The 18,483-nt window shown below is 36.2% G+C and overlaps 1 protein-coding gene across 1 annotated transcript in view; it reads right to left on the reverse strand.

Moving 5' to 3' along the window:
• Smc2 (structural maintenance of chromosomes 2) overlaps positions 1-6,262 on the reverse strand; it is a 50,323-nt gene extending 44,061 nt beyond the window's left edge. The window contains 5 exon segments of the mRNA XM_047523988.1: positions 464-528; positions 1,857-1,978; positions 4,324-4,473; positions 5,068-5,297; positions 6,098-6,262. Of these exon segments, the coding sequence (XP_047379944.1) occupies positions 464-528; positions 1,857-1,978; positions 4,324-4,473; positions 5,068-5,235 (505 nt within the window). The 5' untranslated portion in view covers positions 5,236-5,297; positions 6,098-6,262.
• Between the last annotated feature and the right edge of the window lie 12,221 nt (positions 6,263-18,483).

An 18,483-nucleotide genomic window follows, 5' to 3' on the forward strand; every position in this document is an offset into this window, starting at 1 on the left:
AGTTTTCCCCTTCAGATGTTATCTAAGGAAAATAAGCATAACCTATACCCGAACAGACTAATATTACCAATTATCAGTCTTACTAGCTCATCTCAATAGAAAAAAATATCTGAAGAGCCTTTGTTCATATATACAATAGTCATTCCTTCACACCAACCGTTCAAGGTGGTTCAAGAGAAAATTAAGCCTCAATGCCTAAGTAGCCTATTCTACAAAATGAACTAATTGCAAATTAATTTTTTCTCTTAAGCTTTTCTGTAATATTAATACTGGCATGGAACATTAATTAAGTAAGGCTGCTTTATGCAGTCAACATCTCGTTTAATATTGAGCAAAAGTGCTAAAATTCAACAAACTACTTCCTTTACTAATCACTAAACAATGTTTCTAAGAATTTTAATACAAGAAATTATTTTAAAAACTTATTTCTTAAAAGATTAAAACAATACATATAATTAATTACTTTCCATAAATAGCAACTCTCTTACCTCAGGAGGTTTCATATTCAATACTTTGGTAATCGACCCTGAAAATAAAATGACAAAATTACTACAATAACAATTATAAAAATGCGAACGAATGACATCAGATGTTTACCTGTAGGGAGGCTGCTCTATCTCAATATACCAACTGAAGAGTTACTTTTTCATGAAAAGATGTTACTTTGTTAAGCTTGAGACTAAAGGACCTTTATAATTCTAGAATTTCAGAAATGTGCTATTTTGGAACATTATATCACCAGTGTTACACATCATGTGAGTTATTAAATGATACAAATGAAATAACTTAGTAACTGTAACAAGTTAATTCAGACAATGTTTCTGAGATAGTTAATATTGAAATTGTAGAAGTACCCAATTTTACAACAGATTATGTATATAGAGAGATTTTAGCATAATTGTGAAGGTTTCTTGACTTTTTTTTGATAGCCCTCACTTATAGACAAAAAACCTGTACACCTGAATAGAATAATTTATTTCAATGCCAGAACATTAAATTCATTCTTTACTAAAAGCAAACATAACAAAAGTCTGCACATCCAGTTCTCCCAGAATCATTAGTTAGGATACATACTCACTATAGTAAATTTTCAGCCTTGAAGCTGAGATGTAAGAAAAATATTTTTATTCCGTCTATTTTTATGTGTTGGAAACTTAACCCGCCTAGAGCAACCCAATGTTTGGAGATAGGCTCTACTCTCTTGAAGGAATTAATGATGTTGTGAGGATGACACACTCCTCACCAGAGGCCTGTGCCATGATCTTAGACTTCACAAATAAATTTCTATTGTTTATAAAGTAACCAGTCTGTGGTACTGTTATAGCAACGCAAAATGGACAAACACATGGTTCCATTAAGGTCCTGCCAGTGACCTTGATAATGACACTCTCAAAAGACAACTAGATGTTTCAAGTGAAATAATCTTACGTGCAACACAGCATCAGTCTTACATTTCATTTACATGATTTTCTAAACAGGAAAATTATTCAGATTGTTACATCTTAAGTATTAAGATGCTTTAACCCAATAAATTTAAAGACTATATAATAATAACTTTTCAACAGCACGTATTGTCCTTATAGTAATAAAATAAGTCAAGAAAAATTATTTCTAGACAGTCTTTAAAATTCAAATGTATATAGTATGGTAGAAAACATCAGAACAATTAACTAAACTGCATTTTCTTAAAAGGTGTCTAAACACAGTAAATAAAAATTCTATAAATGGAAATAAAAATAATAAACACAAATAAAAAAGTAAATTCAAAAAGAAAGGCACTTCTGTTGAAATAACTTAAAATAAAAGATAGTAAAAACCAATTACAAAAGATATAAAAGGACCACAAACAAAATACCTGCATGATGAGAAAGTGAGGGTTGTTAACATTCAGACCAACAGAACAGAAGAGATCCTGTACTCTGGTGTTGTTTGCATTTACTCCATTGATTAAATATTTATTCCTGCCACCAATAACCACCTAAAAGGAAGCATTTTAAAAAATATAAATGTACATGCACATCTTGTTCTAAAAAAGATAAATTACAAATACTACCTTGCATTTATTTATTCTGTCTAACTAATAAACAAAATCAATCCCAAGTACATAGTAGAAAAAGTACGTCATGGTCAAAACGATTACTAACTGTATTCAGGGCAATTAGATTCTAATTCAGGGAATTTTGCTAACTATCTACGTAATTATGCACAATTCTCTTAACCTTCCCTGTACTGAAACGTCTGTAAGGTCACTTCTAGCTTTATGCTTCCAAGAAGGCGTAAAACATACTTTCTTTTTCTGGTCTCCTTTCTGCACTTTTTCTACACTTAGAGGTGAACTCTTCTACCTCCACTTTTCAAAGGGAAAAGAAGTCAGATACTTTTAAAAGCTGTACAAGTGGTCTGGAATCACTTTCTGACAAAATTTTAAAAGAATTAAGTCATGATTTTGACTACTTCGAGACAGTAATGGAGCTTCAGCATGGTTTCAATAAGAACAGGCATGCCAGAAACTGGCTTGCTCATACTTTATGATAGCATTTAAATGGTCATTTTTGGGATATGACTCTATCTTAGATTCTGAGGCCTTTATTCAAGATCTTTATCTCATATTTCTTCCTATATGTATATTCCAGTGTATTCGAGAACATCCGGTACACATCAAGAAATTAATAAGTAATGAACAAATGTTACTAAATAAATATTGAATAAATGTCTTTCCTGACAGGATTGTTAGATTGATAGTTCATATAATAATAATACACCTAAACAAACCTAGTATGCTTGCTCCTAAGTAATTTTAACAAGGACTTTAGGATAAAATTTTGGTAAAGATACCTGAATGAGTAGAGGAAAAATTAGGTAGACTGGTATTAAATTTAAGGACAATTCCAACAGGGTTATTATTTGATGAATGCCTAATAACAGAGTAAGATTCTGCCCCAATGTAGTCAATTTTTGTAAAAATCAGAGGCTTTTATCAAAATAGAGGAGAAAATCTACCAGTGGCATAATGTTAAGTCAGAGAGTAAGAGTGAGTTAATGGAATTTTAAAAAACAAAATTTTGACAAGTTGAAAACACTGACCATATGAAAAAAAAAAAATTCAGGGACAAATGTAAGGTTCTTACTCATTCCAAAAAACCTCATATATGCAGAAATGGCAATAACATGGCATACATAAAAAAATTTAGAGCCATTTCACGTACACCTACCATGAATCCACAATTTATTATGAACACTACAATGTCAAATTTGGGAAAAACAGAAGTAGAGTATTGAAATGGAAGAAGTCTTTATTCTGCTCTTACTAGACCAACTCTGGCACACTGAACTGGAGGTATCATGCATAAAAATATATAATAAAAACAGAAAGATTGGTCAGGGGGAAGACTAATGAATACTTGATGGGATCAGACAAGTGAAGGAAGTAGAAACAAATATCAGGTAAAAAACGTGGTGAGATTCTACTAAGAAAACATTTGACTAGCAGATCACTTACATGTTGAAATACAGAATAAATTAGATTTGGTCTTGGTGCTCTCTGAGATTGAACTGTAAAACTATAAGGCTGTACACATCAGTCAAATTTTTAAATAACTTTTTAACAAGATTGGTCCAAAAACAGAACGGTTTATTTCAGAAGATAGCAAGATCTCAGGTTTTGGGAGGTATTCAAGTATAGCCAGAGAAGACTAAAGTATGGTTTACAATTCAGGCATGGTTGAATTCTTATAATGGATAGAAAAATTTTCAGATGTCTTTTGATCTTAGTTAACGGTAGAACTTACAGGATCAAAATTTTAAAATACTTTTAAAATACTTTCTTAGAAATGCATCATTAAACAATTTCATCACTGTGCAAACTTCAGAGTGTACTAAGGCAGGTACATCAACTAAGTGATATCATCTTCTGGGACCACTGTCACATATGTAGTCCATCACTGACTGACGACATTATGCAGTACATGATCATATAAGGAAACTATTAAGAACTCTAGTCAGTATTTGAAGCATCAATTTTGCTTATGAACTTGTCTCCAACACTTTTTTTGGTACTGAGGATTGAACCCAAGGATTTTACAACTAAACCACACCCCCAGCCCTTTTTTTATTTTGAGACAGGGTCTTGCTAAGCTGCTTAGGGCTTCACTAAGTTGTTGAGGCTGGTCTCAAACTTGCAATTCTCCTGCCTCAACCTCCAAAGACACTGGGAACGTTCCTGCACTGAGCTTGTCTGCAGCACTTTTTACAAAGTCATATTGCCAAGTAACACATCAGAATATCAAAGTTCTTAAAGTATCCAAATATTTAATAACCACTCACCTGCCTTGTTACTGTGATTTCATCATGAACTTCAAATCCTAAAGGACTTTGCTTTTTGTCAGAATTATCAAAGGTGATTGACACTGAGGCTTTGGTAATTCCAGCCTGCCCATTTTTGTAAACTAAATCTTGTAAATTAGAAGCCCGAACCTATAACAAAAGAAAAAAAGTTTAGCAACTACAAATCCCTATATTGCACAAAGCAGCATAAAAAATGGGTTCCGTGCAGTTGGAAAACCCACTCAAGGATAAGGACAGGCAGCAGCATCCACTGGAAAGGAAAACAAAGACAATGGACAACAAACCTCCAGAGTCTTTCCTGATAGAACTCTTTGAATCTCTCTATTCATTCTTAACAAAGTTAACTTGCAAGATTGAAGGGAAGACAGTGCCTATGAATTTCATTTGTCATTCAATCCATTAGTATGTCCTTAAAAGGCATTATAACACAGGAGGGGAAGAATAGAGACTTTGGAGTGAGACTGCCATAGAGTAACAATGCTTGAATTTGGGTGTTATTCCCAAACATCTTAAAAGGGTGAACCTTAATCAACACTTTTGAGTTTCCATTTTCTCATCTAACAGAGTAATAATACTCTCCTGAAGGGGCCACACTGAAGTATGATATAATTTGCTTTAAGTATAAAAACCAAATGAAGAAAATATTGGCAATAGTCTCCAAAGTTGAGTGAGGATTCTCTTGCCAAACTTAAATTCACATAAATCAGAAAGTTTGCACGTTACCTGAGACAGATTGGAGATTCCCAGCAAAAAGCAGATGGAGTCCAATATGTTAGATTTTCCACTACCATTTAAACCAGTGATAGCATTGAAGAGGGGGTCAAAACCATTGACTTCTGTCCTCTGAGCATAGGACTTGAATCCCTCAAGAATGATTGATTTAATATGCATTTTCAATACTGACTTGGGCCAGTAAACTTCTGCTAGGCATCAAACAAACCACAAAGCCAGGTCTGTACAAAACAGAAATAACACCACTTAAGTGGAATGTAAACCTAGAATCATCATGAGTGTGAGAGACTAAAACAGGTATGACAGGGTAATAGAAATAAAAGACAGTCGTCAAACTACCCTATCTTAAAGATACCATTCTTCTACTTGAAAACATAAGTTAGCCTCTAATTGGAAATTAAACCATTAAACCTGATAATGACCACTAGTACCTACTTTTACAGTTTGCCTTACACTTTTATCACAGTCTTGCTAACAACGACTACTGATTATTTCACATCCCATTCGCTTTACCCACAACATACTTCTCTGATGGCATGGTTCACTCTCTCCTTTGCAACACTCACGTCTTTGCACAAATATCACCTTACTGGGTGGAATATTCCTTACCTTCCTATGTGAAGAAAGTACCTCTACCCATATGCTTTCTTTTTGCTTCACAACAAGGCTAACACTTAAAACTGCATTTGTCTACTCAACTCATCACAAGGTCCTGTAGCATGTTCGCCTACGTCCATTGCTGTGTACCCGAAGTGTCTTGACTCTGAGGGGCAAGAAAGTCTGCAAGTATTCACTTTAGAAGAGCAGATAAATCTCACATTCTCTAGCTTCTTGCTTTTACTCAGATTGTTTCCTCTCATCCCGACAGCTTTTTCTACACCTCCGAGTCCCACTCCAAGCCTGCATGGAACAGATCTTTAACCCCTAACTATCGCTTGTGGTCCCTTTTTGCCACTTGCCCTCCTACATGCCCCATTCCCGCAGGGCACCAGGCCTGGCCCAACCGGCCGCGCATACGCACCTGCCTCGGCACTGCCTCAAGCCGCCTGTGCTTGGGGCTCCTCCAAAACTCCCTCCGGTCACGAAGACGGAGAAAGGGCTCAATCGCACCGGGCTTTGCGCGCTACCAAGCAAACTCTACCATAGCAGGTACTACCCTTGCCCTTCTTCCAGCACCCGCGCCGGAACTATTTATGCCTTTGAATTTCGGCGCGAGCAAAGGACCCCACCGCCGCTGGTTATTTCCTCTGCTGGCGCCTAGGATCTGCCTGAGTTTGGAGCTTCATCTTTTCCCTCCATTCGAATGATCAAACTGAAAGGGTGATAGTGAGGAGAATCTATACAGTGGAAGCTATGGAGAGTCAAAGTCTTGAGCACGGAGATTACAGGACAAGGAGGTATATATTCACACCGGCGTCCGGCACGCTCTGGGCAGCCCCAAGCCTCTCCTTGGGGCCTCGCGCTTCTCCCGCTCCGCCCCGCCTCAGGCCCCTTCCGCTCGCGGGCTGCGCCCTGCAGACTCCGCCTTCAGAAGACCCGAATTTAGCGGGATTCTTTAGTGCTTTGGTCTGCAGGCGGCGGCGCTGGGGAGTGGGACGGAATCCTGTGTTGTCATTCTATTTCAGAAGCTTTAGTTTCTTTTCCGATTGCTCAGCTGCTTGGAAGATGGAAGCTGTACTTTGTTGGGCCAGGGAGGCGTTGGTCTTCTGGGGACTGTGGCCCCGCCCTTGATGGGTTTCTGATGGGCGAACTTTTTCACCCTAAGTTTCCACGTCTGGGAGGGGAACACGGTGATCACGGAGTCGAGCTGAGCCCGGGGGAAAAATAGTGTGGGTCGAGTAGTAGGTGTTAGACCTAGCTCTTCAACTCCTTACCCTGAAAGGCTGTGTCATCATAAGCAACGGAAGGTCTAGCATTGCACGAAGTTTTATTGGAGGCCCCTCACGACTTCTGGCGCTTACCGGCTTTAGTGTGTACCTCCGGCTTTTAAAAATTCGCATTAGCAACTCTGAAATCCCTGGAACAGTTTTATTGAGTTTTTTGCTTGTTTGTTTGTTTTTGTTTTGGGTACTGAGAATTGAACCCCAGGGCGCTTTACCACTGAACTATATGCCCATCCTGTTTTATTTTTGACAGAGGATTTCGCAAAGTTGCTCAGGGTCCTCAGTTGTTGAGGCTGTCCTGACACTTGCATCCCCCTGCCCCACCCTCCTCAATTGCTGGGATTACAGGCCTGCACCACTGTGCCCCTTTGACCTTGTTCTCATTTTGCAGATGAGCAAACTGAGTCGCAGAATTGTCAAGCAGCTGTGAACAGAGAAACGGATTTGTTCCCAAGCAGTCTAGCTGCAGAGCAAATGTTCTTTAATATTATTTACAGAACCCAGTACTACTGGTAAATGACATTGTTACAAGTGGATACTGTTCTTTACTAAAAACAAAAAACGTGGTTGTCAATTGTACTCACTTTTGAGCACACTGATGCTAATGAATAAGGAAGGGTTTAGGTTAAAAATAGGTAAGGCGCTATTCAAAGCGAGGGACAGAAAAAATGACCAACATACCATTTTAGGGTGCGTTAGTTCTTTTAAGCTGGTATAACAAAATTAACTAGTTTATGAACAACAGAATTGATTCCCCTCAGTTCTGGAAGCTGAGAAGTCCAAGTGCGAATAGTCAGTGTCTAGTAGGGAGTACTTTTCTAGTGTTTTTTAGGGGCACATTCCAAAAAGGCTACCTCTGTTAATACCATTACTTTGGAGGTCAGAATTTCAACATATGAGCTTGGAGCGGGGAGGGACAAGACATTTATACCATATATTTTAGCACTTTAGAACATGAATTAATTTCTTTCTCAGCCTTGAAATGACTTTGCAATAATCTCAACCAGTTTTAAACTACCAAGAATGAGCCTATATTTTGAAAATGTTTCTTAATTTAAAGAAGTAAAATAAGGTTTTATGTTTTGTTGTTTTGTAAGAAAGGATTTGTGTATGCAATCTGATTTACTACCCACTTGTGCTTTAATGTCAGCTATGGGTAGTGGCCTAATGTCTATTTAGTTAAGCATATACTTTGTCCTTTCTGACTCCTGCATCTCCACAGCTATTCATTTATTTTGACTCTATTGAGTCTTACACATTTACTTTCAGCTGTGTGCCTTTTCATTACTTTTCTGAATAAAGAGTTTTAACCTACCAGCAAATCTTACTGTAGGTTTTAACATTGTGAAATAAACTATTCTTTGGGATAAAAACATAAATTAAGACAAACATTAGCCTTTACAACTATTTTGATAGATGAATAACTAATTGATATCCTTAAGTCAAATGGATGAAAATTTATATTGAAATGCACTTTTGCTGAATAAGGACTTTTGTATGTTTTAAGAAAGCACACATCTAAATACTACAATTAAAACTTTATTAAAATTGCTTAAAATAAAGAGGTAGAGATCTCTCTTGGTTTTACATATAGTACATGCCAGAAATGCTAAGGAATTTCTGCTAAATATAGTACAGAGGTACTTGAGGAAATCACTAATGGCTGACTTATGACTCTGGATCTTCAAATATCTACATGTAAGTAAAGAACAGAAAGACACAAAGCCACTGTTGAAAGCCTGCTATTTTGGAGAGGTGAGGGCAGAAATAAAGACTGTTGAGTAGATGCAGCATGAATAAAGTACTGTTCTTATATCTTTATCATGGATAAAAATTTAGTTTTCAACACAGGCAGGCACTGGCTAAACTGTGAAGAAATTTGGACAACTAGTGGAACCTTAGTTGTTACGTGGGTGTCAGCAACAACAAGGACTCAGATAAAGTTATAAAACAGGACCTCAGAAAAAGATTTGGTCTTCTCCAAGGCATTAGGAGGGATTCCCTTCTTCCCTGGATGTGCTTTTTATAATTTTAGAGTGCTGAAGTAGCTCTTATTTGGCCCCAAGTCAATCCTCCCTCCTTGAAACTTCAGACAGAAGAAAAAAAATGAAAGAACTTAACAGAAAAAGGAAAGATTGCTGCATTTGTTGAGAGAATATCTGGGTTCAAGGGGATGAATTGCTATTGATGAGAAGTTCATGTTTTTAAACTGAAATGACTAGCAACACATTTTGCATACTTCATTTCTACTACCATGTTATTTGAACTTCGGTTCATCAAAAATAACCTGTCTGACAAACTTTGAAAGAAACACAAGCATAATTTTAAATAAGGAATAGAAAAGGAAGTGATTATATTCTTTAACCCCTGGGATCTGATTAGAGCTATGCATTTTAATTTCAATGACAATACAATTTTCAATAAAACTATGTGCTCTTGGTCTTTGTGAAGCTATTTTGCCTCTTTTCTTTCAGGTGGTTCTGTTATTTCTAGCTTTTGAATTCCTAAATCTTTGGTTTACAACATATTCTGACTTATTTATAGTGATTTATTTCTTCATGTGGTGATCTTCAGTGGAGTTGTTTTGTTTATGGAAATCTCATGCCTTGAGTTGTGAAAGAATCCCTTTTGAGAAATTGTACATTTATTTCTGCCAAGGTTTTTTGGCTCTTAAAGATCCTAGAATGTTTTTAAGTTATAAGTTCTCAGCTCAGGGTTCCTGAATTATGTAGATGTTGTAAGTTGAGATGTGTTGCAAGAGTTTGGAGTTTTGTATTCTCACAGATACATTTTAATGGATATTCCCCCTATCTGAAGCCCCAAACATGGAACAATCTCCTTGGCCTTTTCCCTAGACTAGGTAACATCTCTACAGCACCAGTGGCTGACACTTCTTTAAGGCCTGGTTTCACCCTCTGCCTCATCAAAGCTCAAGGACTTGTGTCCTTGAGCATTAAAGCCTAGCTACTTGAGGTTGGGAGTGTAGTTAAGCGGTAAAAGCAAGAAGCTCTGGGTTCAATCCCCAACACCAAAATAATAGCAACAACAAAAAAAGTCAGTACTACCTACTAGTTCCTGATGGCTCCTGAGGAACATAACAAGTGAGAAATGTTAGAAAGTCCTGGTGGTGTCAATTCCTGCTTTCTACTCCATTTTATTTCTCTTGTCAGTGATAATTCCCTGTTTATTGTTTTCTTTAGGTTTACATTAATTCCAGCATTTCTATGAGTTTATGAAGGGAAGCCGAGCCAACCACTTTAGAGGAGGTCTTCTTATTTATTTTCATAAAAAATATAATTGATCATTGTTCCTGAGAGTCCTGCTTATAGTTCTCACATCCTATATTCAAAGTAGCTTTTTCTACAAACCAGTAATTACTTCTCTAAAGAAGTCTAGTACCAGTTCTTAAAGTATTTTTGTACATTATTAATTTGTATATAGTATTCTTTCAGTTTTTCCAGCTATCCTTGACTTATAGTCAAAGCTACCCATTTCCTCTCTTTTTTTGCTTTGTCTTATGCCTTTGTTTTATGGGAATGATTATGGGCTCCTCACTCAAGTGTTGTTCTCATATCAGTGTCCTCCCTGTCATAGTGTTTCCTAATTATGTTTTATTTCAAAGTCATATATGTGTGGCTGATCCTCCTCTAATTGGTTACTTTTATCACCTAACTCAGTTTTTACCAGATAAATAAATGCTTCACTCTTAATACAAGACAAATAGAGGAATACTATTTGAACCTGTCTACAAGCAGTCTATAGTAGAATTTAGAAGACAAATATGAAGACATTGACCAGTGGAAGAGAAAAGTGAAAGGGAGAGTAGGATAGATTGCACAGAAGATGGAATAGAAGATAACATTTATGGAAGAAAGAAGTAGCAAGATGTTGTCCAAGAGATGCACAGAAGCCAGATTGTGAAGTATTTTGTGTGCCATCTTAACCTCCAAACGTGTAACTTAACTTTGTTAAACCCGAAACTTTTATCTCCACCTTTGTACATGCTGCACTTTGAAATGTTCATCCATTCTTCCACATTCTCCATGTGTATTGCTATTTCTATTTTAACCCCAAAGTCTGACCCATTTTGAAAAATTATAGCCTCTTCTGTAATCCTTTAAAACTTTACCCACCTCTTCTGACCTCTGTTCCTATTGTGACATGCCTTTGTGATATACTTCAGTGCCTAACACATGGTAGACAGTAAATATTAGTTGAATATGAATAAGCTCAGCAGGTTCATTTGCTGCTTTCTCACTAAGTTGAAGGGAAAGAACAATATAGAAGAGAAAAAGACTTGAAATGCTGAATGCTAGAATACACAATATATTCCAAAAGTATTCAATATTTTAAGGTTCAGCAACTTGATGGGAGTGATCATTTCTTATTATTCTAACATTAGAGACTTAAAAAACAACTGCCAGAAAAATAATTTTTATTGGTTCTTTTTAGTTATACACAAAAATATAACTCAATTTGAAGAAATATTTTGTGTGTGTGTCTGATACCATCAGTAACTACTGTGACATTCATAAGCCTGAGGAATGTACCATAAAATACATCTTCCAGGTCTATGCTTCAGAGGGCTTTCAGTACCATATACTTTTTCTCAGGTCATGATTTTTTTTCGTGTTTTTTGTTTTGTTTTCTTTTGTTGACCTATAAAGTACAAACAAGCTTCTGATATGATGTAGGAACAACTTTAGTTTCAAGTTGAAAAAACTAGAATTCAAGTAACACTCCCTTAGTTGCTGTAACTGACATCTGTGATCCTTTATTACAGACACATACTCATTCATGTTTGCCTCTCTGCACTGTAAGCATCTCAACATCGTTGCTCTACATTTATTAGTGTCTGCAGATCTAGCATCCAGACCAGTTCCCAACAGAGCTGTGCTCCATCAAGGTTATTAAATGGATGAGTGACCACAAGAACATATAAAGATTATAGAAATGTTTTTTTCTTTCTGAACCAGAAGACACCCATTCTCTGATTTTTCAAATAAAATTGTTTTTCAGATAAAAGATGGTAGTCATTTTGTTGTTACTTATTTTTGTTGTTATATTTAAATTCCTAAGTAATTATTTGCATATTCCATCAAATATTAACATGCATAGAAACTCAAGGATTACCTTGATTACTATCTCTCTTCCCTTTTCCATCTGTCCTCTTCTGCAAACATTGATTTCCACATTGTGGGTAGGTGAGCAATGGGAAATTCACAAATTGCTGTCTATTACCTTTTGATTTCCAGTCTCCCTATACTTCATTCTCCACAAACCTCACAGACCATAATAGTGTGACATCGATACATTTCTAAGAGTTTGAAATACTGGCATTTATGGGGCATTCACTGTGGAATTCATGTGGGACTTCAGCGATCCAAATCTGAATCTCTTTATGTATCTTATCAATAGGAGATGAAGATCATATCTCTAAGATGTTTCTGCCATTTCTGGGTACCTTCTCCCAATTTCCCATGGGCAATTTATAAGGAAAGCACATACTTATAAAGATAAGTAATAATGTATAAGCATAGTTTGATCTAGATACATGCATAAGAAACAGGTGATTTTTAAATGTTTTCATTAGTGTGTTATACATCATATTGGGGTTCATTTTGACAAAATTATACATACATTGAATATAATTCATTCCACTTTAGTCCCAAGTATTTCCTCTTTCCCTTCCCTCATCTCTTCCTCTGGTCCCCTTCCTCTACTCTACTGCTCTCCCTTCTGTTTATTTATAGTTTTTAAAATTAGTACTTTATAGATATAAAGATGAAATTCATTGTGGCATATGCACATATGTACACAGAATAATGTGGACAATTTCACTTCACCCTTCCTCTCTTTTCCTATCCCTCTTCCTTTCCTTAATCCCCTTCCTCTATTTTATTTTCATGGGATTCCCCTCTACACTTTTCCCCCTGTTATGGTTTAGATGTGCCCCCCAAAAGCTTACATGTGAGACAATGCAAGAAGATTTGGAGCAGAAATGATTGGGTTATAGCTTTAACCTAATCAGTGAATTAATCCCTGATGGGATTAACTGAGTGGTAACTGGAGGCAGGTGGGATATGACTGGAGGAAGTTGATCATTGGGAGCGTGGCTACAGGGTGTATCTTTTGTGTCTGGAGAGTGGAGTCTCTCTGCTTACTGATCACCATGTGAACTGCTTCCCTGTGCCATACTCTTCCACCATGGTATTCAGTCTTACCTCCAGCCCTGAGGAATGGAGCTAACCTTCTATGAAACCTCTGAAACCATGAGCTTGAGAGTAAACATTTCTTCCCTAAAATTGTCTCTATTTCATGTACAACCAGAGGAACAAGTTGTACCCCATTTGTTTACAATGAATTAAAGTAAATAAATTTAAAAAAAAGATAACAGAGGAAAAAAATTGTTCTAGTGGGATCTTTTAGTCACAGCAATGAAAAAGCTGACTAAAATGCCCCCTTATTTTGGTCTATCTTCCACAGACAAGAGAAAACATTCAACCCTTGACTGAATCTGGCTTATCTCACTTAGCATTATGTGCTCCTGTTCCATCCATTTACCAAAAAATGCATAATTTTGTTATTATTTATGGCTAAGTAAAACTCCATTATGTATATATACTACATTTTCTTTATCCATTCATTTATTTACAGGTATCTGGGCTGGTTCCATAACTGGCTTTTGTGAATTGCACTGCTATAAACAATGATGTGGAAAGAAAGGTGATTTTAAAAGAAATAGACTACAACTATTTACATTAAAAACCAATATGCTACAATATTTGGCAAGCCGTTTCTCTCCTACTACACATCTAGAATATTTCTACTGCAACAGAGAACTATTTTTGTATGTTCGTATAAACTTGAGGATCCATTCAGATGATTTTGTTTGGAATTTCCACAATCCAGCAATCCAACAGGGCTGGGGACTCGAACCCAGGTCTGGAGCTTGAGAGGCAAGCACCCTACGTGATGGGCTACATCGCCAGCACCATTCAGATGATTTTGTAAAAAAAAAACACTCATTGCTGTTCAAGGATCTAAAATAATGTTTTATTTCAAACTTAGCTTGAGTTATCTTATTTAAGATTATTATTAGTAGTAATCATTTTATTGCTTAAAATACTGACATATGCTGTACCAAATTCCACACATTTTCTCTAAGTTACTTCATGATATACAAGTTTATTATTATTATAGATGTTATTTTTATAGATAGCTGTTTTGTAAATGAATAAATTGGATCTTGACACTTGACTTTGCAAATAAAGCAGGGCTAGGCCAAAGTCCATCCATTCAACATGTCCTTAAACTCTTACAATGTTGGCAGACTGCATCTCAAATGTTTCTCCTTTACGCAGCTTATAGCACACATCAGCTCTTGTCTTGTTGATTATAAAGCATATTTTTACAATAATCTTATACTACCATAGGAGTAGCTATCAGTCTTACTGCCTGAAGTAATTTCCTACCCATGTGACTACTGAAGCCCTCAAGTCATTGAAACCCCAGCTGACCCATTTCACAGATGTTTAGATATTCTCAATCAAGCTTGGATTTATAGTAGGTACTTGGGTTTCAGACAAGAACATGAAATTTGAGCCTCCATAAGAACTACTCAAAGGAAGTGAATGCTTAGTGAAAAATCAATGTCCACTAGGAGTAAAAGTCATAATAGGCAAAAGGCAGATTTGCAAATGTTAATTAAAAAAATGGGTTGGATTTGGCATAAGGCACAGTGCTGAACAGGGGGAACAAGAGGACTGCATATATCACAGTGAATTTCACCTTTAGATATATCTGTAAGCACTCATTAAAAAAAAACTATAAATAAACAGTAGAGCAGAGGAAGAACATGTGGTATGAGATCAGGGAAAGAGGAAGGACTGGGGACAAAAGTGGAGCAAATTATATTCCAGGCGTATATGATTATGTCAAAATGAGCCCCAATGTTATGTATAACTCTAATGTATTCTTCATTAGTTCTGTATAATGGCATCTTTTTTTATATATATATACAAAGAAATGTTGCCAACAATGCTACTCAGAAGGCTAATTAATGTGAGGTAATTTTTATTTCGTGTATTTTTATTAGTTAATGGGATCTAGGAGTATAATAACCTGGTGAGAATTTCTCTGCAAATGGCAATCAAATTAGTCTTATTCATGAAACTCATAAATAAGCTATAATCCAGCATTTTACATGTAGGGGAATGAAAACTGGGATCATGCTGTTTAAGAGGATAAGGGAATTTAACAAAACACTGGGGGACTCATAACAGATTTATGATGAAGACATATCCTAACTGGAAGCTTAATTGTGATTTAAATTACAGGTCAAGCTGTGTAATATGTTTTCTGTTTAGGGAGAAATCTTTAGAGAGATAGACTGTACTTGCTTAAAGAGGAAACAGGAAGCAAATGAGAAAATAGATTACATTTTTGTTTTTCTTTTAAAATTTCAAGCTGCTTTAAGTCAAATTGCCTGTGTTCCTGATGATGGCTTTGTTAATTTTTTTTTTTACTTTATGTTATTCTGGTCCATCAGAGTAGTTATTTACCTGAAGGTAGCAAAAAAGATGTAGGCAGTATATCTGTCAGCAATCTAATATGGAAACCAGAGACAAGATATTCACAACCTTTACAGAATTGTGACATCTTATCATTTTAGGCTTGATGTCCATAAAATTATCAAGTTCTGCAGATGAAAAGGCCCTGGAAGAATTAATGGCCTCTCAGTTTGTAACTGGGCAAATTAAGATTTCTTGTGATTTTCCTAAATTTACTTTTATATCTAGTAACTTAAGGTCTAATGAGGAAATAAAATGTGTACAAATAATTTTAATGGAATGAATAAAGAAATTGCTTCCCTGAAAAATGAAACTTAAAACAGTTGGAGGTTGACTATGTAGGGAGGATTTCTGGTAGGAAAATAACAGGAAGACTTGACAACCTAGATTCTGACTGCCTCATATTGCCTTCTCCCTTGGCGAAGTTCCTCAAAAACTAATATGACTATCATGCAGACTTCAGCCATGAATGGGGATAGAGTCAAGGGTGGGAGACAAAAGTTCTGAGAAGAAATTGAAATGACCTGTTAATGTTCTGAAGCAAGGCCATGACAAGAATGGAATTTTTAAAAAAATACTAAAGCTTTGAGAATACTAGTGGGTAAATAATACAAAGAGTACTGTGAAAAGAGGAAGAATCGGGCTTAGAAGACACTATATGGGACTATAAATACTCTGGGACTCAAAAGCCTAATATTATCTATGTGGAAATCCAGAAAAATAAAAGGGACCCAGAGTGTCCCTATCTTCATCCTTCAAGTTATCCTCTCTTTGACTCCACCATCTTCCATCTTAGTTTCTCTGAGCCTCAAATTTGAGGAGCAACCCCACAGCCATTCACTTAGAGGGTCTTGTCCTCACATAAAGCAACGTATGAAACAGAATTTGTGTTCAGTGCCAAGAATGTCAACAAGAAGAAACACCCTGGGAGGATTGTCCTAGATGATGTTTGAGTTGAATCCTTAAGGTGAAATAAGATTTTAAAAGTAGGGAACAGAAACTGTAGTTCAAGTGAATGGATCATGGCAAACAAAAACTGAAGTAATGGTTTCAATGGAAAGTTGCCCATGATTTTATTTGGAAACATATATTACTTATGTAATAGATGCTGCGTTTCATTATGCAGAATCATCCTCAGGACAGAAGCATGAGTGTCCTCTGGGCAGCAGGTGTGTTGGCTGCTGATGTCACTCACCAGTGACTCCCTTCCCAGGCATTGCCCTTCTCTGAAGGAAGCTGCCTATGTGAGTTTCATGGCTCCCCTGTGGTCACCCATATCCCATAACTGGCTAAAGCAGAGAAACAAAAGTCTAGGCCCTTACCTTCAACCAGGAGAGCTATAAAAGTTTCTCCTAACAGCTACTTACACCATCAGCGGAGGCCTTTGTTCTGACTGCATCACACTTAAACTTCCTGCTCTGACAAATAATGTTTCTGAACTAGGTCACAAGTATTCTGGACGGTATTCCCAATTAAACTTTGTGCATACTAATCTCTGCCTCAAAATTTTTTCACTGAGAAACTTACCTATGATAACTCTAGAGCTAACTGGAGACACAATTTTAACAGAATTTAACACGGAGTTTGAAGAACTTAAAGAATGCATATGAATCAGTCATTAGAAGTGCTGGCTCTTGGTTTCCATGGTAACAATTTGGTATCTCAACTTAAGTGCTGAATTACTAAAGCAATTTAGATTCTACTGAGAAAGGGTTGGAAAGGAGAGAAATTGTACCTGAGCTATGATTCTTCTGTTCTCAAGCTTTACCAAACTTCTCCATCATTTCTGGCTGCTAAGTGTAGCCTTATCAGTAAGGCTATTTCAGGAAGTTATGCTGCAGGGGTGGGGAACAAATCTGAAGAGTGTAAAAGTAATTATAGTTTATTTCTTATTAGTGCCAAATGTCTAGTTCAGGTCAGAAGAGGGAGAAGGTATTCCTGCTTATAGTCACTGAGGAAGCCAGACTAACGGAGCAACTACATAGAATCTTGCAAATTTATGCCACAAGGAACAAGAATTTTGGGAGGGCTTAAAACTATAATTTAAATGCTCCACCCAAAGCGACACACATAACTTTCACTTATAATTTACCCCAACTGTTCATCAAAAGAGGCTCAAAAAGTTCAATCCCAATAATATGCCTGCAAGGGCAATATTTGAGAGATTGCACTAATAAAGACCAAGGGGAAATCTTGGAACTTAGAAAATAAAAGAAAAAAAAAAGAAGAGAAAAATCGGGTTAAATTGGTACTTAAGTTTTCAATATTCAATTAAATAAAAAATAGCTTAGTAATATAAAATCAATGGTCCTCTGGTATCTTCAAAGACATATTTGCTCCCTTTGAAGTTTATTTTATAAACATGTGTTGGTGATCTTCTATTTACAAAGTCCTGTAATGTTTACTATCAAGGTATAACTACGAAGAATTCCTGAACTGTTTCTTTAACATTTATACTAGTTGTAGATACAGGTACTCCAAGTATATAAAGCAGAGAACAAAGAGAAGAAAGAGTAGGGGCAATGGTCAAAGAGTATAAAAGAGGCAATTGTTAAGGACCAAGTTTCCATGTGTGAAGCTGGAGAGGACAAAGTTATGCCTTTTACAAATATACTTGAAAATATCCATTTGATCTGAACTGTACAGAAAAGCTCAATCAAGAAAGACAAATATTACATTATGGCTTTTAAATCCACTTTTTTTCCATTTTCCCTTTCCCATTCCAGACCCTTCTATTTACATTTTTGTGGTTAGGAAAAATTATAATAAACAGAGATAATATCATTGTTCCTTGAGATTAGCAACCATGCTTTTTGGTATTCTATACAACCTGTTCAAATTAATGAGGATTCGTGGCAGTAATTATAATAAATTGCACCTCTAATGCCTTTGCAGCTTATAAAGCAAGTGTATGTATGCTATTAACGTTATTTCCATAATATGCTAGTAAG

Source organism: Sciurus carolinensis, chromosome 14, assembly GCF_902686445.1.
Source record: "Sciurus carolinensis chromosome 14, mSciCar1.2, whole genome shotgun sequence".
NCBI lineage: Eukaryota > Metazoa > Chordata > Mammalia > Rodentia > Sciuridae > Sciurus > Sciurus carolinensis.